This window comes from Rhinolophus hipposideros (genome assembly GCF_964194185.1).
Source record: "Rhinolophus hipposideros genome assembly, chromosome: 6".
Classification (NCBI taxonomy): Eukaryota; Metazoa; Chordata; class Mammalia; order Chiroptera; family Rhinolophidae; genus Rhinolophus; species Rhinolophus hipposideros.
Genome location: NC_138052.1, coordinates 10,514,043 through 10,539,406, shown reverse-complemented (window position 1 = coordinate 10,539,406; position 25,364 = coordinate 10,514,043). Strand labels below are relative to the sequence as shown.

The window sequence follows — 25,364 nt, the reverse complement described above, 5'->3', positions numbered from 1 at the left end:
ATGTCCAATTCCAAACCAAGACCATGCTCTTTAAAGCTATTTGACACTATTCTCTACAGCCACATTTCCCAGGAAAATTCATCAAAAGAGGCACATGTGTTGACAACACCTGAGAATAGATACAAGGAGAAGGGAAAATATCAAGGAAAAGCGAATAGAATCTCTAAATTCTGTAAATCAGTGTTTCGTTCTATTAACCTAAACAGATTCTATGTGGTGGAAGCAGGGAAGTAAATTTTTTTTTCCTGAAACTATTGACATAATAAACTAAGGAAGTGCACCCAAACCTGACTTTGTTTTCTATTTCACAGATCACAAGTTCAGCTTAGTAAACCAACCAAAAACGGTCCCACAGGTATTGCCTCTGACATTATTGAAGTTCAAAGATCGGCTCTTATTATGTTTACAATATTCCAAACACCAAGCATAGCTTTCGGGAATTCATTTGGCTAATCTAAAAATCTCGGCTATACCACACCAACATGGCCACCGGAACACTGGGAATCCATCCCACTAGACACACTTCACTGAATCACAGGTACTTGGGTTAGACCAGGTTGAATGATTGAATAACTGATCAGGACACAACAAAAGGTTTTCCCTCTGATGTTTATCACCATTAGACTCCAACCTCTGTTCACTAAGGAATCCAACCACTGTTCACTTTGTTTTAAGTTTTCAAATCACTGACCACCACCTCAGGCATTTGAGGGGGTAGGGAAGGACAAACAACAACAACAACAAAACCCTCTTGGTTTGAAAGAAGGGTGGAGTACTTCTGAAAACCTCAATTCTCCCTTTGGTCTCCTCCTCATCTAATTTTGCAGGCCATTAATCCAGAATGGGCACTAGAGCATTTGGGTATTTGGTTTCACATTAGAATGACTGAGTAATTAATGAAAGTTGGCAACTGTTCATGCAAGCAGCAAGCCCTCTTTCCTCCTTTCCCGACTTAGTGTTGTATGTGCACATATACTTCATGTTGTACCCCCCCCCAGCTAGCCTTACCTCCCCTTATTGCATCAGTGGTACCTTCCCAGGCTCTGTGGGGTGACTCACTCCCAAGAAACCATTTAGACTGGTCTCTTGGCCACTGAGGATCTTTGTGGTGAAAGAGTCATCATCTATTAAGGGCAAAAGAGGCCCAACTCTCTTGCAAGCTATAGACAAGTCACCAGTTTATATAACAAAGGAACCTGCATCATTTTCAGCCTGGTCCATGTTGACACCCGAGGGCAACTCCCACACTCACACTTACATTAGATATCTTTTTAAGAAAAGCAAGCCCCTCTAAAATGAAAGCAGCACTTCCAGGGTCCCTGCAACCTGTGAGTTAAGTAAGGTGAGAAGAGTTGGTGACCCCTCCTGGTTATGTGCCCCACCCCCAAACAATAGCTTTTGTGTTAGAGGGGCTCCTAGTGTGGGATCGCCAGAATGTGGAGACAGCAACTGTGTTAGAGTTAATAACACAGTGTCACAAAGGAATTTAAGCTGAACTCAGGAAATTCTCCTTCTAGGAGCTAATACTTTTCCCTCTTCAAACTTCCCTGCTCTGTCTCAAAAGAATAAGAACCCTCTGTCATTTTTTTTCCTGGAGGCCATTTCACTTCCTTCCAAGTGCCCCTTGTGAAATGACCAAAGAATCCCTGATTATGGAGGACACAACCGCCAGGTCACTAGGGGAGTTTTGTACACCAAAGGTTAAAAGGCTCTGGATGCATTTCTGAAATGGCCCACCCTTTCCAGAGAGGACTGCCTGCCTTTGGAGCTGTACGTATGTACCAAAATTAAATTGTGGACAGAGAGCTGCCACAGTGGACACAACCTCTTGGCCGAGCGTGGAGAAGGTCACAAGGGTTGGTCTACTGTTAGAATGGGACCACAAAGAAGGTCAGGAAGTGGTACATGAGTTTCCTGGCTCTCTCCTGCAATCACCCCAAATTCCACTGGATTCCACTGTAAATAGGAAGTGAAAGGAAGGTGTGGCAGCGAGGATAACCAGGATCTCCCAGGCACACATACACACCACCTTAGGGAGCCTCAGGGTCACACCCTGGTTACCGCCACCTTACACACATACACACACTTTCCCTGGTCCCAAATCCCTCAGCTCTCAAATCAGAGTCTGTGGCTAGGTCTTTATACCCCCCAGCCTGTGCTTCCTGTCAGGGCCCCAGCCAAAGAGTTCTGTTCCCTTCCCCAGGTCAGCCCACCGCAGGGGCTTTCCCGGATGCCGTCTCACAGCCAAGTGAGCTTGTGAACATGGAGACGGCTGAGCATGCAGACAAGGAGCTCGTTCGCTCGGTTTTTCCAGGGCCGTGTTTGCCATTTGCGGGAATAAATGAAGCATCCGTAATCTCCATAAAAGAGCTTTCACGCTTCATTCTCTGAAACTAAATTGGGGCTTAGACGAAAAGGAAAAAGGGGGACTTTTAATTTCAAGTAATGATCATCCACACTGTGGCTCTAGGGGGTCTGCAGGGGAGAGGAGTCCCCACCCCACCCCGGGCCGCGGGAGGGGGGCCGCCATGCCTCCCCAGGTGCTGCTGAACTGCCTGCATTGGGGGGCCAAACACGAACACCGGCCGCAGTCCTGGGGCGAGGCCTTGGTACAAAAAACTCTCCCTGAGGAGGTGCGGGAGCCTTAGGCGGGAGAGATCGCGGAACTTTGTCCGGAGAAAAGAAAGTGAGCAGTCCCAACGGCGGCCCCGGCCTCGCTGAGGCCAGGATTCCAGGCAGCGGCGACTTCTTCCGCAGGCAGGAGTCTTGCGTTTCACACCGGAACGTCAACCTTGGAGGCGCCTCTCCCCACCCCCGCGTATTTCGGGTGATTTTCACCTGGTGGCCGCTATTGTTTGGGCCAAAGTTTGTACCCAGAGTGCACAGAACACTCAGCGCCTCCCTTCCCCACTCCGCACCCCAAGTTCCTGCGCGGTCGGAGGGCCCCAACACCTCTATCACGGAAAAGGAGGTTAGTTCACTTTAGCGAATGAAAGAGGCATGGGGAGACTGTATGCTTCAAATTCTGCCCACCTCCCAACACTCACCCAACACACGGGGCCCCTCACTCCCGTGCTGGTGCCTCAACCAACAGACAAGACTTCTCACTATGCCCCACCACTGAGGTCGGCCCTGGGAGGGAATTTTGGAGGACAGATAAGAAACTCCAGGCCTGATGAGCGTGGAACTGGGTACACCTGGCCTCCCTGGGACATCTACGTCCTGATTCCCCAGCAAGCTCTCGGCTTCCACCTTCTGAGGAGAATGCACTTGGGCGGACCCGGAGTCGGGGCCCGGCGGTACAGGCCAGACCTCAATCTGCATGGAGCGGCAGGCGCGGGAAATGAAGCAAAGGATCGACGGACGCGACCGCGCCAGGTCGCAGTCTCTCAGCGCTCACTGTGCCCTGCCGCGCCCGTCCGGAAGCTCTGCAGGGCCTGCGTGGACGCCGCCCAGAGAACACGCAGAGCACGGGCAACTTGGCTCCTCGAGTTTTAAAGAAATTCCAAGTAAACTGTGAACCCGAGCAGATAACAGCAGCTGTGCCTAGGGAAGCGAATTGAACAAATAGCTCCAGGAGAGGAGAGGGGAGGTAGGCAAATGTCTGCGCCCCGAAGTCGCTTGATTGGGGGAAGAGGCGGCAGGGTGCAGGGCTGCTACTGCAACTTTTTCTCTTCTCAAAAAAAGGATCCCGCAGCGGGGACATCCGAAGGTGCTCACCTAGTCCGGGCAAATTCAGTTGACTGCCCTTCGCGGGCCAGGTCCGGCCCAGCCACCCATGGAGGGGGCAGGCGCAGAGCCTTGCGACGCCAGGGCCTCCGGGCGCGCCCAGGCCGCGCAGGGCGCAGAGCTGGCGGGCGGAGCAGCGCGGAACTGGGCTCCCTGTGGGGGGTGTGCGCCAGCGCGCCTCGTCTAACCTTCAGGACAAGTTGAAGCAACACAACTAAAGTCGGTCAGTGTCCGCAGCCTAGAGGTCCACCCCTCCTCTTCCTGCTTTGACCCCAGGTCCGACCGCTCAGAGCCAAGGTTTCTGCAGCCAAGATTGCAAGCCAGTGCGAGTTACCTCCAGGGGAAGGGCGCACCCCCAGCGGCCACGAGTCAAAGGGGGACGGGGGGATTTGAGACCATCGCGGAGGGGGGCAGCGCGGCCACCTCCAAGGTCAGCGCTGGTTCCCACACGCGGGTCGGAGGAGGGGAGAGGAAGGTCGGAGCAGCCCGGCCTCCCTCGGAGCTGCGGAGCCAGGCAGCCAGGGAAGCAAACTTGGGAGCCGGGCAGAGCTACGAGAGGAGACCGAGGACAGGGAGCCGAAGCGACGGCCGGGCACCCCCGCAGTGGCGGCGGGTCCCAGCGGCCGCGGAGGCTGGCCGCAGGAGGGCGGCCTCCGGAGCGACAACGGAAACCGCAGAGCAAAGAATGAGGAACCCAGAGACCAGGGAAGCCTTTAGACAATTACAGAAAGGAAAGCGAACCCGGCCTAGACCCAAATCGAAACTACAAGGAACAGTGGCTTGAGATAACCCGGTGGGGGTGTGGGGTGAGTTGGAGTCTGCAGCTGTGGCGCGGGTCCCTGTCGCTTGCTCGGAGTTCGGCGCAGGGAGATGGCCAAGGTGGCCTTTCCCTTCGCGTTCCCAGCGAGCGGATGGGCAGGACCCGCGCCCGGCTCTGCGCCAGCGTAACTGGGCTTCGCTGTTCCTGGAAGGAGGGCGAGCCCGAAATGCGCCCCCATATCCAGCCCCCCACTCGAGACCCAGCCAAGGGCAGCGGGGCCTGCGGCCTAAGCTGCGCTGACCGGAAGTGCATCTGCGCAGCGCCCTCCACGGACCGCGCGAGGCGCAGGCAGCCCGGGCCTGGCTGGAGCCCGGCCAAGTCCGCGATGCCGGGATGCGGCGGGCTGTTTCCGCGGAGCCAGCCTGGGCTCGGGCGGGAGAGGAGGGCGTGCGGGGAGAAACTGTTGGGGGGTCATTTTAATCGGGGAAAAGAACGAGATCTCCTGGGAACCTAATCTGAGACCCGGGCGGAGTGGGTGCGAGAACAGGAATTCGAACCTGAGTTACTGGCTTGAGGGGGATGGAGAGTGTGGGGGGCGGGGGGCTAAGGACTACTCCTACCTAAGATTCCAGAAGAATAAGGCCTTAACCCGAGTCCGTGCTGATCCCTACCCAGTGTTAAGTCTCCTTACGGCCGCGAAGACTTGATGATTCGCGCTGGGCGAATCATCCTGGTATTTATGATATATAATTACAAAGTAAACTGTGATGTGGTTTGGTGTGACGTTGGCAAGACGACCCTGAACCTCACTTGTCTTATCTGTAAATTGGGGATGATAATATCCAATTCATAGTGTGTGAGATTGAGGGAAATAAATGAAGCCAAATGGCTCCCAATGTGCGTGGTTGCCCTCAGAAAATGCTTATTATTAATTTTAACCTTTTGTAAGTGTCATCTTCTGAATTGCCTCCACTCTGAATAGGTCCTGCACAGGACGGTGAAGGGAGGTGCAAGGAGAGATCAGCTGAGGGGGCTGCACGACTTGCATTTCCTTCCGCATCTACACTGCCTTCAGCTTGGGCGGCACTGGGGCTATTAAGGCGCTCCTCCCCAGCCTCATGAGGCCTCAAAGCAGCAGCAGAGCTTTATTGGTCAAGTTCCCCCTGTCTGCGCTTTATCACATGGCAGAACTGTCCGTCTCTCTGCCAGAACTGGTTGGTCTTTCTCGGGGCCCCAAGCCCACTCTCACAGGCTTGTGGCTGAATTTTAAGTACTTCTGGGACCCTCTCTTCTTGGGCTCCTTCCATCTCCCCCACAGGGGGCTTCCTCCCCTCTGCGCTGTGATCGCGGTTCCTGGGGCCCTGCAGTCCAGGTCTTCCGACCTTGGGGCAGATAAACGCACCCCAGACGGCTACCCCCCCTTCTGCGCCCCCTCCCCCCTGCACTTGCATGGTGGCGGGGTCAAGGAGGAATCTCCTGGTGGCTGCTAGTCCCTGAGAGAATGCTGCTGTTTATATGCCATCCCAGGGCAGAGGTGAGCACGGGGTAGGCTTGTGCTCACTGCCTCCCCAACACAGCACCCCTACTTCATCCACCTGCCCCCACCCCTCACCCCATCCCATTCCTGTCGCCAAAAGCCTAGTCAGGAGCTGTTGATTGAATCCCCTTCTCAGGATAAGATGTGTGTGCCTGCGCACCCACAATAAAGCTCTGGTGTTCTACAGACCCAGAGTCTTCCATTTGGCCTGAATGGAAGGCCTGAAATTTTAAGTGTCCTCAAAACCACCCACTCCCACATCTGTGAGGAAAATTCCAGAAGGGAGGAGGCCCCTCACCTCCACAGTGGCACTTCAGCAGGGAAAGGTTACAATTAGAAGTAAACTCAAGGAGCAAATTGTAACTGCCCTGGACTTACCAAGCTCTGTGAGAAAGCTGTTTGGAAAGTTTGCCTGCTCCTTCCCTGGGCCTGCCCCACCCCCAAGAGGTACACCTGGGAAGGCACAGCATGTACCTGAGGGATAGGGACCGTTGTTGTAGTAGTACATCTGTGTCTGAGCCCAGAGTCACCAGATCAAGCAATCTCTGGGGAGAGGTAAGGGGCTGCCCTGACTGTCCAGACACAGTCAACCCACCCACTTCAGCCTCAGTCGCCCTGGTGGCCTGCATGGAAAGGAGCGGACAGGCAGGTATGTCCTGGGTTCTAGAAATGATGTACAGTCCCTACACTGGCTAAAAGTGAAGCTCACCAGCTGGGGCATACATGTATGCCTCAGACACCAAGAATATATTCCTGGACCATGTATAAATGTGTGCCAGAAACTTCTACACAATGTCCGTGTGCTTGCTAGGAACACACCTCTCTATACCAGCTCTATACATCAGCTCATTTATATATGTTTGTATATGTGTATACATATCTTACCTGTGTGTACATGTACACATGGCTGAGTGCAAGTTTATGCACTTAGAGATATGCAGAAATGTGTGCGTGTGGGTTGTGTGGCCGCGTGTGCACCACCCTGCCCACGCAGCAGCACGCTGGGAAAAGCATCACACTCAGGAAATCTGGGGATTTTGCTTCTCATTGCTGTGTGCTTTTGAGTGAGGCATTTTCCCTCTCAGGATCCCTCCCCCCAAATATAATGAAACCTTTTTATTCAAGAATCCCTGAGGGCCCCTCCAACAATGGAAATGCATTACATGGCTCACCTAAAGCATTTGGGGAGGAGCAGGAGCTGGCAGTCCCCAGCCAGGCCCCTTTCCACAAGTTGTCACACAGAGTAAGCCTCTCACCTGAGTTCAAAGTGGGAGAGGAAAGTGGAGGTCTATAGTAGTGTTGACCAGGGATGGAGCCATACTCTGAGGCCTCCCCCGGATGCAGTGAACAGGATCTCCAGTTTGAACCCATGGTGACATGAGAATAAGTGGGCTCCAGGCTATGAGGCAAAACTAGGGGAGGATGGCTACAGAGCCTCCCTGCCCCTCTCTGCCCCTTTCCCAGTCTATGCACAGTGGAAGGCGGAGACTGGGGGTTACCTGTATTGCCAGAGGAATGGCTTTTCCCCAATATGAAAAGAATAAGCAAGGCTGTCCGTTGGAGGAACTCTTGGCCACCCAGAGAAGCCACAGCAGATACCTTCACCCAAGGCAAGGATTCTGACAAGGGCCTCTCTGACCCTGGCCTTGGCGTTGGCCTCTAGGAGTCAACCAAAACCCATCCCTGCCCGGAAGCTAGGCCTTTTTTACTGAGGGCATTGGGGGCAGGGTGTCTGGAGCACAGTGGCCTCCCTGGTGATATGATCTCTGGAAGCCCTGCTACAGGTGACAAGGCTGGGTCAGGTAGGAGGCAGGTTAGCAGGCCACTCTTTATCTATGCCCTGGGCAGCCCAGTTTAGTGGGCCAGAGAACTGGGCACATATACACCCACAAACACCAATCACTACTGATCACCATACACCCAAAACATACACTTCCACCTCCCAAGGCTAAATAAATATACTCAACACCACCCCTATACAAATGCCTACACACAGCACAACCCACATGCATACAAGCTCACAAAGAAACACATGCAGCCCCACACACCAAATCCGGCCTCCCTCTGCACCTCCATCTGCAGCCTCCTCCCCCTGCCCCTACTGAAGGAAAGGGAGTTTCCAGGAGGAAAACAGAGACCTTTGGCCTCAGAAAAAGCCAGGGATCAATATTGTTTAGACTCGGCTAGTGTGTATTTCCTCCTGGGCTGAAGAAGATTTAAGTTTATGGTTTAATCCAATCTTTAAAAAAAAAAAATGGGTAGAAAATAAGGAAGTTGGGATACCACAGTCCAGTATTTATTTCCATGCAGCCCCAGACTTTAATATACAGGCGGCTGGCTCACTAAGCCAGCCCCATAAATCAGAGCTATCAATGCCTGTTTATGGTTATTACTACTTTCTTTTCTTAGAGGAGGTGCAAGAAAGAGGTCTGACCAGAGTCCTCCTGCCTCTACTGTGCCCCAATCAGAAGGAAAGAAAATGTAGATGGGGGAGGGACAGAAGATCGGAAAGTCATTATGGACAATGACTTCAGGGCCCTGGCCAGATTCCTGAGGTAAAAGCAGTTGTACTGAGTAGATGTGACGGCAGAGAAAGACACAAGCCGCAGAGGAGGCATGGGCCAAATGTTTAAGTCCTGAGAGCTTTAGTTTCCTCCACTTTCAATCACTATTTGCCTATAGTGATTGGAAGATAAAAAGAGATAACAGGGAAGAAATCAAATTACATAATAATGACACATCTGAACCCTTGACCAATACAGTCATGTGGAGGGATAACCACCTCCTCCCTCTCCCCCAGGGTTAGGGGGAAGAGCTCCTGGCTTTGATCTCTTGGAAGAAGTGAAGAGGAGCCTTCAGGAACAAGATGCCTCCTGGAGTTGCTCTTCACGTTGGTACCTGCCCTAGCCTCTGGATCTGAAGGTCTTGAAGGGCTTAGGCACCCCAAGGGGCCACACTGGAGAAGGAAAAAGAAAGGGTAGCCTAGTTTCTAGGCACTCAAAACAATAAGTTTCTCTTTAGAGCTAGGTACCACACAATATTGCATCTGGATGTGGCCAGGAAACTTCTTGATGTTCTCAGCTTTCTGGATTCAGGGCCCCAAGTCTCACACCCGCTAACCTGAAGGCCTGAAGAGTTTGAAGATTCCAGGCTCCCCTCTCCCCTAAGGAAGACAAAGAATTTTCTTCCAACCACCAGAGAACAACTTACCTGGGCCAACCCAGGGAAGGCCCATTTCACTGCTCCCAATTCTTCACACAAGGATTGGTTGAGCACCGATTACATGTAGAGGTTATTCCACACACCCTACGGTGTGAAGGTGATGGAAGGAAGAGATTTACTGCAATAAAGTTGGGAACCCAATGGTAATGTCGAATGTGCTCTCCAACTTCAGGCCACCAAACATCTAACCCCAAAGCCTGGAGCAGAGACTTGGAGGGGCGCTGGGCTTCCTGGACTTGGCGCCTAGCACTGTCACTTCCCCAACATAGGCCCCAATCAGGGGAAATTTTTCAAGAAAAAAACGGCAGAATGTCTGGCCATTCTCACTTCTCACAAAATCCATCCTGCAAAAACAACAGGAAAGAAACCCAAGGGAAGAGCACAGAAACAGAGTTCCCATGCGTGTCCACACACACACACACACACACACACACACACACACACACATCTGCAAACATCCCGGCGTGCAAACACAAATGAGCATAGGTAAACACACCGTGAACGCACAAACATCCAAGTGTGCGTCTAAATACAGAGAAACGAACACCCAGTTGCACAATGTTCACACATGCAGATACACAGAACCAGGTAAGTACTCATGCATCAATATCTGCAATCACATATACACACAAGTTTTCAAGGACACCTACATATCTAGCCGCACACAGACACGTTCACACATATCGCAGAAGAGAAGGGGGGAAAGGGAAAACAGGATTTACTATTTTTAAAAATCCTGGACAAAGGGGAGAGGATACCTCCTGAGGAGAGACCTCCCCTTCCTCCTCCTGGTTCCCCAATGTCCCTGTCCCAGTGCCTGCCCAGGAAGGCTACGCCCCAGGGTCAGGTGCATGAGTCCAGACACTCCTCTCTGGGAAGCCCGAGTGTCCTGAAAGTCCTGGAAGGTTGTTTCTGTGTCTGCCTCGGTCAGAAAGCAAGCCAGGCTTTGTTGGGGATTCTGAAAGCCACCCCTTAGGTTTTGGGTGGGGACGAGGCAGGCCTATGCCCACGTCGGGGGGTCGGGACCCAGTGCGATCCCAGCAGCTGACCGATCGGCTGCCACTTTGCGTAGCTTCCCGGGTCCGGGCCTCCACTGCCCCGGCTTTGCAGGACCCTGCGATCCGAGCCCGCCAGGCTCCGTGCGCTGCCCTCGCCCCGCCTCTGCGCCAACTGAATCATTTCTCCAAACCAAGAGCAGTGAAGTCCAGGCGGCGGAGAGGTAGGGCGGAGCGCCCGTCGCCCTAGCCCGCCGCTCTGGACCTGAGGCAGCCCTCACGTCTGCCCAGCCCTGGAAAGGCCTCTTTCTAGAGGAGAAAACCACAAAACCTCGAGCAAAACCCACACCAGAACAGAAAAGAAAGGTATAGTCTGGAGCGAGGAGCAGGTTGCACAGGAAGAGGCCGCAGGCGGGCAGGCCCTGGCCGGGCGCGGGGAGCAGCCCGCAATCGCGCAGTGCTTCCGAAGGCAGGCCTGGGGTCTCCGGCCTTGGGGCTTCTTTGAACACAATCGGAGACCAGGTGCGTCCCGCCAGACCCTCCAGACCCGGATCTGAGCCAACGGTACCACGGCGCTCCCCCTTCGCCCCTGGTATTCGTTGTGCGGTGGTCGCTGGGCCGGGCGTGTGCGCGGTGTGCGCGGGGACCGGAGCCCCGGGCCCACGCCCTCCCCCAGCCAGCAAAGAGGAGGGCGGCCAGCAGCTCGTGAGCACAGTGTACACTTTATTTCAGACTACAGGTTTCTGAACATAATAAAATCTTTGGCTTGTAGCGGCGGTTCAGTCTCGCAGTCTGTTGGGTCGAATTTCTCAACAAGTCTCCGGAAAACGAAAGGGGGGCAGGACAGACAGACAGACCGACAAAAAGGGATTGAGAGGTGGGGGAGAGGCGAGGGGAGGACACGCGAGGAAACACACTCTCACGCACACAAAGAAAAGTCCCAGAGAAACAAGGGCCAGCGTTGCGGGGCGGGAGGCACCGGAGAAGCGATAACATCCAAACGAAAAAGGCAACGAAAACGAAACTGGGCCGGGGGCAGCGCGAGGCGGGGGTGGGGGATAAAATAATTATAATAATTATAATAATTATAACAATAATAATAAAGGAGATTAATAAAAAGTCCAGCAAATAGAGATCGCTACACATATTTCTTTTCCTTACCTGAAATTAAATATATACAAGGTCGTAAGCGGTTTGGCTAGATAGAGCTTTAAGGAGTTCTCAGTTTCGTCCCTTACGCTGTGAACAGAGAAGAGACCTTATTTTGTCGATAGCACCTGTCCGAGTCTCGCTCCCTTTCCAAAAACGTTGCTTTCAGACGTGGCTCTCCATTCTGGGCAGCGCTCTCTCTTTTCCCTGTTGCTCCCTCCCTCCTTTGCGCTGTGCCGCGGGGCGCGCGGCCGGACGCGCGGCTACTCGCTCTCGTCTTTGTCCTGGACCGTGGTGGTGGAGTGGTTGTACAGTCCCTGCGCCATGAGGTGCAGCGCCAGGCCGTTCTTGATGCCTGTGGCCTTCTTGATCTTGGCGCGCTTGTTCTGGAACCAGATCTTGATCTGAGACTCATTGAGGCTGAGCTCTTGGGCCAGGGTCTGCCGCCGCTGCTCCGTGATGTAGCGGTTCGCCTGGAACTCCGCCTTGAGTCTCTGCAGCTGCTCGGCCGTGAACGCCGTCCGCGGCCGCTTGTCCTCCTTCTCGTTCTTCTTCTTCTTCAGCTTCCTGGTGCGCGGACCTGCAGCGGCGGAGAGGGCCGGGTGGGGGTGGGGACAGAGGGCAGAGGGGAGGGGGAAGAGGGCAGAGGAAGCCGTGAGAATTGCTCGGTCGAGCCGGGGTCGCGCGCCCCGCGCTTCCGGGGCGAGAGCGGAGGCTGTGCGGCGTCCCCGGCTCCCTCCCGGTGTCTAGCCCCTCCATCATACTCCCGGCTGCTGGGGTCGCCGGGTTCCCTTCTTGGGGGCTAGGAGGGCTGCGAAGTTAAACTGCCCAAGTTGTCTGTGCACCTCACAGCCCAATTCTGAACAAGAGAGCCGTGTAACAAGAGAGCCTCTCCTCCTGAACAGGAGAGGCTTAAATCACAGAATCCAAGATGGAGAAATATTTGGAGCCCCATCCGGCCCAGCCCAGAGCTGGAGGTCAGGGTCCTTCACAGCCCTGGAATCAAAAGAGGCTCGAGATTTGAGGCAGTGAAGACAGTAGGCCATGTTCACTCTGGGGGAATCGCCAGCCTCCTGTCCCCATGAAGACCGCCTACACCCGGACACCTACAGTAAGACCCCATCTGGCTATTTACCCCCAGAAAACAAGTGGATAGGGAAGCGGCTCCGAGTGGCTTGCCGAATTACAAAGTATTCAGTGTCTGCTCCCTTTCTACCTCTTCTTTTTACTCTTTGGCCTTAAAAAAGCCCTTTCTAAGGTCCCAGGGAGACACTGACTATTCTCCCTCTGAAGGGAGAGAAAAGGCCTTCACCCAGTTAGGTGCCTTACTCACATGGCCCCTGAGTTCTCTGCTATGCCCGTTGGATGGTGCTACGGTAGTAAGAAAGAGAGGGCCCTCCCCATTCCTCCATCCCTCTGCACAGTCAAGATCTCCTTTATCTCTTTTGAACACAAAAACTGCAATTTCAGGATTGAAAACTAAATAACAAAACCAAGCCAGATCTGCTTTCCCTGCCCATCTATGTTATTTGCAAGGAGACTATATCTCTCCTGCCACCCCCTGCCATGAGCAAAATAGAGGCAAAGGGACAGAGACAGGGGGACAATCTAGACAGAAATCTGTGCTTTGCCCCTAAGATCGATAGGAAAAGAGGCCACAGAACACCTCTCCAGGAATGTGAAGTCTCCCTCCAAACTTAAGAGGGCTGCTATGGACCCAGCCTGGAGTGGGGAGGCAGAGAGCTGGGAGGCAGTGTGCGGAGCCTGCACCTCTATCAGCCTCCACATTCAAGTCTTCTGGCCTTTATTTCCTGGGCCCCATCTTGATTATGGGAGCTTACTGAGCACAATTAAGTCCCTTTCAGGCCTGTTTAATCTCTAAAACTGTCTGAAAAGAAGGGTCTTCTTCGTCATCTCCAAACCTAGCTACAAGGGGGCAAGCTGAACAGCCGGATCCTGGGGCAGGCCCGCGCCTGGGGTCCAGCAGTCCCCTGACAAAAGAGTCCAAGCCTGGCTGACTGCAAAGACTCAGGTCTGGCTTGACGTCCATTTCCCTTAAGTGCCGGTGCAGGAGAAGGAGCCAGTACCGTGCCTCTTCAGGCCCGTAAGAAGGAAAGCAGCTAAGAACAAAGACAAGGCCCACTATGGAGCAAAGAAGACTGGGAGGTGGGCTGGGGAGGGAGGAAGACCCTGGTTTAGATGAGTAATTAGCTGAGCGGGCAGAGCTTGCCCATTAAATGTGCACATCCCCAGAAAGGCCCCAACACGTTGTGAATCCTGGATGTTGTTGTACGTGTGTGCAGAGGCAAGGACACTTGTAATAAAATCGTAGCCTCGCGGCCAGCCCGAGCCGCACTGCCTGACAGCTCAATCAGTCTATCCATCAGGCGAGTCAATCAAAGCAGCTTTTCGGAGGTTCAGGGAGCCCGACGTGTCAATAACGGGGCTCGAGATGGCGGGGGTTGATAGCGCGCATCGATCCGCGCTCGGCCGGCAGCGGCGGGGCTGCTGGAGAGCAAGCGGGGTAGAGCGCCGCAGGGCTACGCTGTGCCCGGCCTCCCGCCGAACCCGGGTGCCCGGAACCCGGTCGTAGGCCTGAGCCCCGGCTGCCCTCCTCGCAGCGCCCACCGGCCACCCCGCCGCTGCCGGCCGGGAAGACGGGCAGGCCTCGGCCTCCTCTCCCAGGGCAGGTCTCGGCCTGGGGTTCTCCAAGCGCAAGGAACACGAGGAAAGGGGGCAAAGGAATGTCAAGAAAAAGGGGCCTAGGGCTGGCGTAAATCTGCTACCCGGCACTTGTGCGTTAGGAAGGAGTTAAGGAAGGAAGGGGCAGGCTGTGCGAGCCGCTTCTGAGAAGCTACGGAGGCTGGCTCTCCTGTCCTCGGCCCCGCTTTTCGGTCTGAGCCTGGCCTGACCTGTCTCCTTGTCTCTTCCACTGTCTGTCTGTCCGTCAGCTCCAGAGAACTAGGAGCCAGGGGGGCTCTGGACTCGTCGTTTTGGCAACCGCCTTTCCCTGGATTCTACCCACCCGGGTCAGACTTTCTTGGCTGCGAGGCTAAAGAGGGACAGCGAACACACGCTTTTCTCTCTTCCTCTGCGTCCTCAGATCCGTCCCTATGTAAATGAATTCTACGCAGAAACTGTGGAGATGGTGTCTGTGTCTGTAAGAACACCCTAGGTGAAGATTATTTCTCTGATCAAAGGCTTGCTGGATTTCGGCCTCCGCAGGACCAAGCTAGTGGGATTGCAGACCCAGAACACTAGGCCCACCTTCCCGCAGGCTCTAAATACCCCTTTCCCAAGGAAAAAAAAAAAATCAATGACTGCTTCTGTCTTTCCTACAAATAATAAAGATAAAACACAAAGCAAACCGGAGAGGTTCGGAGTTCAAAACCGAGGGCTGGAGACTCCGGCCTCCAGCGCCATGAACCTCCCGGGGGCTGGCGTCAGAAGCCAGGAGCACAAAACCGGGTGCGCCCTCGGTTGCGCCTGGGCCCGGGGCTGCGCAGGAGGAGACGGGCGCGAGAGAAGGGAGAGCCCGAGGCCGGGCTTCCTCCCTCCAACACGGCGGCCAGGAGTCTGGGGCGTCGCGGAGCCGGACGGCGTGGCGCAGCCGGGGCCGGTACTCACCGGAGGACGGACGATCCGAGTAGCGAGTGCAGTAGACCCAGGCCGGCCACACGAGAGGCTGCTGCGAGTCCGTTTTGACCACGGACCCGCCGTTGGCGGAGCCCATTAGCAGGATGGCTGGGTTGCCGTGCTCGGGGTACTTGGCACCCTGCGCACCTGGGCTCCCCACTGCGCCTCCGCCGCCGCCGCCGCCGTCCGAAGGCTTGGCCGCCGCTGCCGCCGCGGCCGCCGGGTTCCCAGCCTTGGACGCGCCCGCGACGCCGGCGGCGGCGGGCGGGGAGCCGTCGGGCGGGCCACAGTTCGCGTCCGGGGCGCACAGCAGCGAGGCGGCGCCGGGCGCCCGCGTGCCCAGCGGGTGCGCGGGGTCTCTACCTGCGCCGGGCTGGCCTCTGTCACGCTCCACCCGGCCTCCGCCAGCGCCTCCTCCGGCCGCCGCTGCCACCAGGAGCTGCGGCGGCGGCTGCTCCTTTTTGCAGCCGAAGTCCGGCCTCAGGATGTTGTCGATGAAAAAGTTGGTGGTGCGGTGCAGCTGGGCCGCGGGCTGCGGCTGCTGAGCAGGCGCCGCGAGGTGCTGCGGCGGCGGCGGCGGCGGGGGCGGGGGGTGCGGGGGGAGGTGCGGGTGGGGGGCCAGGGGCGGCAGACGGGGCGCCGCGGGCGGCGAGGGGGGCGCGGGCTGCGGGGACACCGGCACGCTGTCTCCATCGCTGCCGCTGCTGCCGCCGGCGCCGGGGCTGAGGCTCAGACCGAGGCTGCCCGGGGCCGCCGCCGCCGCCGCCGCGCCGAGGCCCGAGTCGCGCTGACTTTTAGGTTCCGGCCGCTGCTCTTCCATGCTCGGCCGCCCCGCCGCCCCGGCCGCCGCGCCGGCCCCCGCCCCCCCCGCCTCGCTCCCCACCCCACTTTGCCAGCGGCCCGTGAGGGTGTGCGGAGGAAGGAGGCCGGCGAAGCCCCGGCGAGGGAGCGGGGCGGGCGCAGGAAGAAAAGCCCAGGCGCCTGGCCTGGATCGCTCGCTCTTATCAAGCAGATAGATCTCGCTGTCTCTCCCTCTCTAATTTGTAGACATCCAGATATGGAGACACTTGGCTATTTCTTTTTTCCTTTCTGCAACCAGGTTCAATGATTTGTTTTAAATGGGGGAGTAAGCCACGGCCAAAAAAAGGAAAAAAAAAAAAAGAAAGAAAACAAGAAAGCAAGAAAAAAGAAAAAAGCTCCAAGAATTTTTTTTTTTCTTAAAGGGAAAAAATAGTCTTTAAAGTCTAGCCATCTTCCTAGGCAGTTGTGAGGGGTTTGACTTCCCCGAGTGTCACGCTCAGCTGTGCCCAGAGCGCGAGGCTGGCAGCGCCTTTAATCGCCTTTGCTTTTTTTGCAAGGAGAGCGCGTCTCCGCCAGCGCCGGGCTGCCTTTTTTTTTTTTTTTTTTTTCTTCAAATCTCTGACAGCTCGGATCTTTGCACAAACTCTCTCGCTTAAAAAAAAATCACCCAGGCACACTTTTTGCCTTCAAACCGGAAGCACGTGAGTCAGGACCGCACGTGTGCGGGGCCAATGGCGAGCCAGGACTCGCGCTGACACCCAGGCCTCCGCCCAATGGGCGCGCGCGGGACTTTGCGGATAAATAATCCGGGGGCGGCGGCAGCGGGCGGAGAGGGGGCGAGGCGGCGCGGGCACGGCGCGTCCGGCCCACCCTCCCCCACCCGCACTGGAGCCCCTCCCCCTCTTTCGGGCCAGCACCGAGGAAGGGGCGAAGGAGACACGCAAGGGGTACATTTCGGGGTGTAGACAAATAAAGAAGCAACTTCATAAACAACTTGTTGGAGAAATGCAGGGTTATGGGTGCGCGAGGCTGGGTGCAGGGTCAGAGGCTGGGGCCTCGGCTCTTTTGCATCCCCATGCCTAAGAAACCCAGCCTTTTATTTTCTCTCTTTTTTTATTCTTGCTGGTACGAGGGTTGAAATGTTGTCACTCTTCGTGTGTGCAGTGTGTGTGGGGGGGGGGGTGTAAAACAAGGAGCGTCGGAGATGTGAAATAGACCTAGAGTTGGTTACTTTCAGAGAAGCAGTTTATTTTTTCTCAAATATCAAACACCCGAGGCCAGCTGCGCCTGGCTAGCACCGTCTGCTTGTAGGTTTGCAGTTCATGCCAGCCGGCTGCACTGCGTGTCCTTTCCGGGGTATCCTCACCCATGCTCTTCCCTGTCCAGACCTTCGACAACCCCGGGAGCTGTCCTGGCTCCACTAGGCCAGGCCCAGAGGGCGCGAGAGAGCCCAAGCGCGGGTCGCGCCGGGCGCCAGTTCTTTCTCTAGCTGCCTGAGTCGAAGCGGTCCGGGCATGGTACAGTTGTCCTGGCCGGGCCGCTGGGCCAAGCCAGTCAGGGTGCATACACGCGCAAGGCCCCGGCTTTTGGATTCAGGGCAACGTCCCTGTTAGATTTCCCTGCAAAGTGAAATCCAACCAATAAAAGTACTGCACCCCAGGTGTTTGTCCTAGCCAGCTGACGATGTGGACAGAGGGTTTCCCCCTGGTTTCCCAGATTTTCCTGGGATTGCTCCCGAATCCTTGGAGACCTCTGGCTCTAATCCTGCGTGTTCTTCCCAAGTTTGGGGGGACTGTGGGGGCTCCCGCCTCTCCCACGCTCACGGAGATCAGTCTCTAGTCCTCTGGGCTCTGTTTCTGTTTCCTGACCAAGGCACCCCAAAAGTTTTCCCATCGCCAGGGATGGGGTGGGGGGAGACGGGGTTTGTAGGCTGAGACATTTGGGAGGCGAGGGTCCGATTGTGTGCGGAAGCCTGCGGTACCGGAGAGTAGCGGCTAGAAAGGCTCCGGCTACTGAGGCCTTCGCGCGGATGTTATCTTGGAACTTCTGAGAACCTGCTCTCCCTGACCTCCATCCTCAATTGGGACGACGGAGAAAGGGCTTCTTTGGGGAGACTGTCTAGTGGGAACATGCAAAATAAACCCCCTTGCCCAGAAAAGTCACAGAGGGTTAGGAGGAAAATACAAGGAAAACCACAACCAGCCGAACCAGCGCAGTAGCCAAAGTTTCTCAGGACTGGTAGAGAGTGGGAGTTCGTGTTGCTGACTGTGTCAGCCGAGGGTCCTCCAGTACCCGGCGCTCTGGAGTTCCTAAACCTGCCCGAGCGGACCGGGGACAGCGAGAGCCACTTTCTCGAGTGTTGAGCTAAGAAGGCCCGCCCTGCTTTCCTCAACCCTCCCAAGCTGCCCCGACAACCCCACCTTGGAGTCTTCTGGTCCTCTTCAGTGCTACGCCCAAGGGCTCCCCGAAATCTCTCGGTGCCCCCACCCTTTTCCCCCCGAAATGGGGGGTGGGAATTTTATATTTAAGTTCGCAAAATTGAAATCTTTATCCCGCAAGCGAGCGTGGGTACTTAATTAAATTCTAATTAGGACACTATCAATATCCTATTTAGCCGCGTAGCTTTTGTGCGCCGCGGTCCCTTTCAGCGCCGTAAATAGGGTCTCGACGCCTTATCTCTCCTGCAGGAGACGCCTCGAGAAGGGCTGCGGAAGATAATTTATAGGTTTTAATTACTCTTCATTCCGCCTGATCAGCTTGGCGTTCATCACAGGCCTGTGAATAAAACCCTGGTCAAAAGCTCTGTCACATCGCGCTGGCAAGACGCTTAATCAAAGTGAGCGGCCCCGCGCGCCGCGCGGCCCGGCTCCTCCACGTAATTTCCAGCCAGCTGATAAAGCCAGCTGAATAATGCGGCGGCCCTTTGGAGACACCATTTACAGAAATGACTTTATTGACGGCTTAACGTCGGTAATTCATTTTACCTTTCATGTAGTGGAGCCGGGATTTGTTACAGTAATGGGATGATAAATGCACCCGCGGCCCACGAGCTCCGGCTGGATTAGGAGGCGCACCGCGCGCTGGCTTGTCTCCCCCCACCTCCCGAGGCTAGGCCTGCGCCGTTGCTCTGCACCCAGCGCTGCCTGCTTTCCACGACCCCCACCCCGGCCCACGCCCTCCTCTCCTGCCTGAAAATGAACATACTATTGGGAGCTCGGTGTTAGCGGACTGATGTTTTGGCAAGCCTGAGAGTGAGGTGTGTGAAGGTTAGGAGGGAGCAAATGTGGACCAAGATGGGTGTGCGAAGGGTCCTGACGACTCAAAGTGAGCCCACGATTGGGCGTGTAGGTGAGGAAGTACCCCCAGAGTGACTGGTGTATACAAGTATGGGTTGGGGGTGTGTGCAGTGATGTGTGTGCACATGTGAGTACATTTAAGGCAGTTCTTTTCCGGGTACTGTTTCTGCCTTTGGGAATTAAAGAATTTCTTCCAACTTGATAGATGTCCAGGTGGGACGGCACCCAGAATGGAATGGAGCCCTTTTCTCCAAACGCCTTCTGCTTTTGACCAAAGGTATGGAAGTTTGGGGACACCCTGTGACCACTTCCAGTGCCTTGAAGTTCTGATCCATGCGGTTCCCCGGGGGTAAGAGGCCTCACAGAAGGCAACTGACCTAGCCATGTCTATGCAATACATTGATTGTCCCCCAGTTCCGTTTCCACACCAGTCCACATAAAAGTGGAGAATGACAAGGAAGAAAACGATTTTGTTTTAATTTAAATGCCGGAGGGGGAGCAAAAACAACAACAACAATAACAACAAAACAAAAACACCCTATTATTTCTTTCCTCACTTGAAGGAAGAAGGGGCCCAAATTGCCTTTCAATGGTGGGGAATGGGATAAGCACGACAGGAAGAGACCCCAAACTCCCCACCTCTCTCCCATTCCCAGACTGCCTCCATTCTCTGGCTAACCAGGAGTTTTCACTGTGTGAATCGCACGTGGTGAACACACACAGGGAGAGTGTATTTGTGTGTTTGGGGGGTCACATAGTAGGAAGACTGATGAGTGCTTCTCAAGCTGAAGGCTAAGAAGTTTAACCTTTGTTTCCCCCCTTTCCCAATCTTTCAAGAACCACTTACCAATTTGGAGGGTGGTCTCTGTGACTCGGGGGAGGGAGGGAGCAGAGCCTGTATTTGTGTCTTTTGCTTGTGTATCTGAGAACCACTGAGAGAGGCAGGAGTCTGTAAAAACATTGTGTGTGTGTGTGTGTGTGTGTGTGTGTGCATGGGAGGAGACCAGTGTACGTAGATATTAGTGTGTACACCCAAGTCTGCCCCACCAGAGTAATGTGTTTGCTAAGAGTTTGGGTGTATGCTGCTCAGAAAAGAGAAATCTCCCTCCAGACTGCATTTCCTCAGAATTTTGGATTTCGTTAGGCTGAGACAAACGGTCTTGCCTGCTTCCACCTTTCTTTTGAGGATGTGTTTGAGAAGGAAAATTGTGAAAGAAAACCTTGCAGCCCCGCCAAGCGTGTGCGCGATGGGCCGAGAGTGCGAGCGTGTTGCAAGCACACGGTGGTAATCGCATTTCGAGTGTAGATCAGATGGCGGTGGGGCCTCGTGGCGCGGGACATGAATGAGTTGTCGCAACACAATAGCGCACAGCCTTCCTACGGGGACTGGGTGACCAGCGGTTTTGTTGGGAGTGAATGCGAGGAGATTTCTGCTACAAGTGCCGCGGTATTATTATGAGGCAGAAGGTCAGACTATACATCGCAGGTCCCCAAAGCCTATAGACCTTGGGAAATGCGGGGCCTCGAGCCACGTCATTGTACCTGACAGTCCTTTCAATAGGCTAATTCAATTAGCGCTCGGGGTTTTGGTCTTCATTTGGAGGCGATAATAATGTGGGGGGTGGCTGGGTGCAGTGGATTCGTTGGGTATTGGTTAGGGATCCTAACCCATTCTGCCCCAGCTTGGAGGGGGATTGGAGGAGGCGGGGGGAAAGGGAAACGCCGCGATGGGTGGGTGCGTGGGAGGTAAACCATGGAAAATAAAATGCTCTGTTGACTCTCGAAATTGGGGGCAGCTTTGTTTGTAGATGGCCCAGAAGACTTGGGGGGAGGGAGGGAAAATTTCTTCTTTTCTATGTGCATTAAAAAAACCCTATACATAAATGTCCAGAATCCCAGAACGCCCGAGAAAAGCTTGCTGGTGGAGGATGACATCTTTGGGGTTGCACTATTTGGGCTTCTGCCCATACCATCCTGTCTTCAGGGTCACCCTCCCCCCTTTATCCGAGAAGGAGCAGTTCGCAACACAGACCTTTTTGTTCTAGAAACAGTTTGGGTTTTTCTTTTTCTTTTTTTCCTCTAACGCCCGGACAAGATGAGAAAATTAAGCCTCTTCTCCTCTGGACTATGGGCAATGCGGGGAACATTTGGATGATTTCCGTAAATCGCACCTGGTGGTCAGGATTCGGAAAGGTCCCCCGTCCCCGGTCTCCTCCGGGAGCCCGGAAGACTGCCTGCGGGGTCGCGCCCGGCGCCCGGAACCCTGGGCTCCAACGCCCGCCGCGTGGCTGCTGGCAGGTTGACGAGCTGGGTTAGGGCTGCGAGGGGGAGCGGGGGAGCGGAACCCAGTGCCTCCGGGCTCGGGTTGCAGGAAAGGGGGCCTTCACCTTCTTCTCTGTATCCCCAAACCGTTCTCCACAGCCAGCGAGGGCCCTGGAACTAAGGGTGTTAGAGCTCACCGCTCCTGAAAGCAAGGCAACTACCAACACTTCCCTACATATTTTTCTTCACTTGAATCAGACATCCCGCTTTTTTCCTTCACCTGCATCCCACCCAAACTGCAGAACCAAAATGCTCTTGTTCACCCCTCCCAGCCCCACCCTCCAAAACCCGGCGTAAATTAGGTTCTACGCTCGAATTTTCTTCTCTCCTTTATTTTGCTTTTCTCCCTCTCTAGCCCCCTCCTCCTCTACAGAAGGCTCTTTGAGCCTGGCGCCTCCAGGCCGAGGGGGTCCCTTGCCCACCCCACTCCCCACCTGTCCGAGTAGCGGCTCCCGCCTGCATCCGTCTAGGCGCGGGTCCCGGTCCACACCGACTGGCCTGGAGCGCGGGCACGCCGAAGGGTACGCGTTTGAGGAGGGGCCGAGGCGGCTTCCGGGTTCTGCTGTCCGCTCGGCTCAATCCGTGCTCCGGCGTGGGTCCGCATCCAAAAGTTGAGCACAACAAAAAGAGTCGAGCAAAGGAAAAAAATCACATCATCCAAGTCCTTGGCAGAAGAATGCCCCTGTGGCTCCAAAACCGTGTTCTTTTTGCTTGCCCCAGAGTAACTGTTCTTCTTTCTCGGACTCCCAGAAGGATGCGGGGCTGTCCCGGGGCTCTTTTCCCACTGCCCCGGCAAAAGCCAGCAGGAGTCCGCGCACCCAGCTTTCAGCGCTCGGGCTGTCGGCCGGCGCCTTCCCGCCTCCCTCCCCGCGGGCCCCGGAGCGCCAGCCAGGCCGCGCCCCCCTTTGGTCCGTGGAGGTGCAGCGTCCCGACCCTTTTCCCGGGGAGGATGCAGGAAAAGCTGCAGGTTCTACCCACAGCCGGCGCTGCAGGGGGCTGGTGGGGGGCTAGAGGGGTGGTGAGGGAGGGAAAAGTTTAGTCCGGAAGGGGGGCGGGCGGGGAAGGGGGAGTCTCTTCAGCCTGGGAATGGAGATGGAGAGAGGGGAGAGAACTCTTGTGCGTCCCCCAACGCTGCCCCACCTCCTGCCTCAGACAGGATCGCGAACGAGTGATGGGGGGCAGGGGGTCACTTCGATGTCAGGCCTTCCTGGGCCGCCTTCCCTGACCTCCTGTTCCTGCGGAAGCCCGAGAGGGGCCGGGTGAGCGGCCGCGCGCGTGCATGTTTGTACGTGTGTATGTGTAGGGCTCCAGGTGAGTGCGGTGTGTGTGTGTGTGTGTGTGCCCGAGTGTGCACAGAAGGATTGTGTGTATTTTTGTGTCCCTCTAATCCTCATGTGGTTGCGTTGTGTCCGTGTGTGCAAATGTTGTGTGCGTGCATGTGCTCTACGCTGGTGGACGTGCTTGTGCGTGTTCATAAGTATAGTCTCTGTGCGTGCGTTTGTGCCCAGCTGGGAACAGGAGAGCTACTCCCTTCGACCCAGGTTTTTGAAGTGAGGTGGGTGAAGTCGCAAGGACCAGAGGTCTCTGACCTCAAAACACCCACCCCCATGCCCACCTCCGTCATTGAACTATGTAAGGTAGACAAGGCAGTTGTTTAAACCCCGATTAAAACGGCCACTCACCTTCTGTTCCCCACCAAGACTCACCTGTGCAATCCCGAAGCCCTAAACCCTGTTTGGGGGCAGGGTGGGCAACACATAGCAAGGTCAACATCAAAGGGACTTTAGAGAGCGCAAAGACCAAAAGCCCACTGCACAGACGAGGCAACTGAGACCCGGAGAGGGGAGGGAACTAGGCCCGGGTCCCACCGGTCTCAGGCTCGCCAAACCAGGCCTAAGCCCCAAGTAGAAGGTGGTCTCCTTCTCCCAGCTGCCAACCCCTGTCCATTCACCTCCAAGATTCATTCTCTTCCCAATGTGTGTGTGTGTGTGTGTGTGTGTGTGTGTGTGTATGTGAGAGAGAGAGAGAGAGAGAGAGAGAGAGAGAGAGAGAGAGAGAGAGAGAGAGAGAGAGAAATGCAGTGGGAGACGATGGAGAGACCCTCCCTTCTCATTTGGTCTCACTCGACACCCTTTTGGTTCCCAAGCAGGTAGCAGCGTCCTCTTCCACGCATGAATGGTAGTCAGGGATGGGAGGTCGGTGAGGGGAAGGCTGGCTTCACTTCCTGCTCAGGGTAGGGTGGGGTGGTGGAATAGCGACCCCAAAGCCATTCTAAGGCACGTCCCTCCCTTCCCTTGGCAAGGAGGCACGTTCCAAAATTGTTATGCGAAGGAATCAAGTGTGTGATCTTCCAGCGATCAAAGCAGCAAAGCCAAATATTAGAGGAAAAATCATTAATGGATGAGCAGATTAAGAAACCCATCTCGCGGACAATTATCATCCCAATTGAAAAAGCGCCCTCTTTCCCTTATATTCTCCACCCCCCTCCCCAATATATAAAAGATAAAAGTAGGCGGAAGGATGGGCGCTGGGACTGGTGGCGAAAGAAGGCGGCGTCGGACCGTGCGGGAATTAGCGGGACTTTTACGTTGAGGGGAGATGACGCCCCCTAGGGGTGACCCCAGTGAGTCCCAGTGTTTTTGCTGCCTAAGCCCGAGGTGTCTTGCTGTAGGCACCCAACGTTCATTGGCCCCTTAAAAAACAGAGCATGAGTGCTGCTCTGAGCCGGAGGGGATTCTAGGGTCTTTTTTTTTTTTTTTTTTTGCAAACCATTTAGCATCCATCCTAAGCCCCTATGCTGCGTCCCTTCCTGTCCCCTTTCCTTCGGGAGATCCTAGGCAGGCGGTTAGGTCAGGGAGCAGGGTCCGAGGGGCGCAGGCGGATTCCCTACCTCCTTTCCTGTGAGGAACTCGCCACCTGTTGGTCCTATCCGAGAACTGCACCTGGGTGGTTCTCTCGGGTACGCGAGGCTGCGAGGCAGAGGGTTGTGTTTGAAGTGGCAGGCGGTGTAGGATATTCGGTCACTTTCCTGACAGTTGTCACCTGACGGGGAAAAGACAGCAGGATTCCTGGAAGGGGATGCTTCTTAGGATTCCCTCGCCTCATAAGAGCCCAAACTGGAGAGCATAACCCATAAAGAGCTGTTTGCTCCTCAACTGGGAAAGCAGAAAACAGTGGGATGAGCTCTGCTCTGGGAGTCTGGGGCTGAGTTCCTTCGCTGCCTCTGCCTGCTCCGTGCTTTGTGACCTTGGGAAGGCCCCTGGCTTTCTCTGGGCCGGTTTTCTTTTTCTTATTTGTAAACTGAGGGAATTGGGTTAGATTGATTCCCTCTCAACTCTGACATTGAATCTGAGAATACGTAGACACTTGTGTCTTGTCTTCTTTATATTTCCAGCCCTTAACGGATCCTGGATCTTTATATGCCATTTATATCCCAATCTCTTACACGTATTTAATGTGTAGCTGCTTCCGTTGTATTACTGTTTCTCCAATTGTTTGAAGATTTCTTTTGAGTGGGTCAGGATGTTTCCTAGCCAGAATTATCCTGATAAGTGCTCATGTCCTTAAGGGTTTTTTTTTGTGTTTGTTTGTCTTTGTGTTTTTTGTTTTTTTTTTGAATCAGACAAACAAAAAACTTCGTTCAGGTCGCAGTGTGAACACAGCCGGGGCGGACCTGCGCCATGGCCAGTGAGAACATAGCCGATGTTCATGTGGGAGGCTTAGTGAAGAAGACCCAGGCCCGGGACTGCGGTCAGTGTCGGAGAGAGGATCCAGAAGAATGACCCAGGCCGGAGAGAACAAGAGAGGGCTGAAGCCACAGCGACTCTGAGGCCCCCTGGGTGGGGGTGGCCCCTGACCAGCTCCTTGTAGACGGTGTCCTGAGAGCAAAAATGGCGTGGAGATCAATGTAGAATAGC

At 55.1% G+C, this 25,364-nt stretch overlaps 1 protein-coding gene across 1 annotated transcript; it reads right to left on the bottom strand.

Annotated features, from left to right (window-relative positions):
• Positions 1-11,416: 11,416 nt before the first annotated feature.
• Positions 11,417-15,848, bottom strand: EN1 (engrailed homeobox 1; the record flags this gene model as incomplete). Its single annotated transcript, XM_081051744.1, has 2 exons — positions 11,417-11,972; positions 15,020-15,848. The coding sequence occupies 2 exons, from the start codon at positions 15,846-15,848 to the stop codon at positions 11,656-11,658; spliced, it is 1,146 nt and encodes a 381-aa protein (XP_080907870.1). The 3' UTR covers positions 11,417-11,655.
• Positions 15,849-25,364: the final 9,516 nt, after the last annotated feature.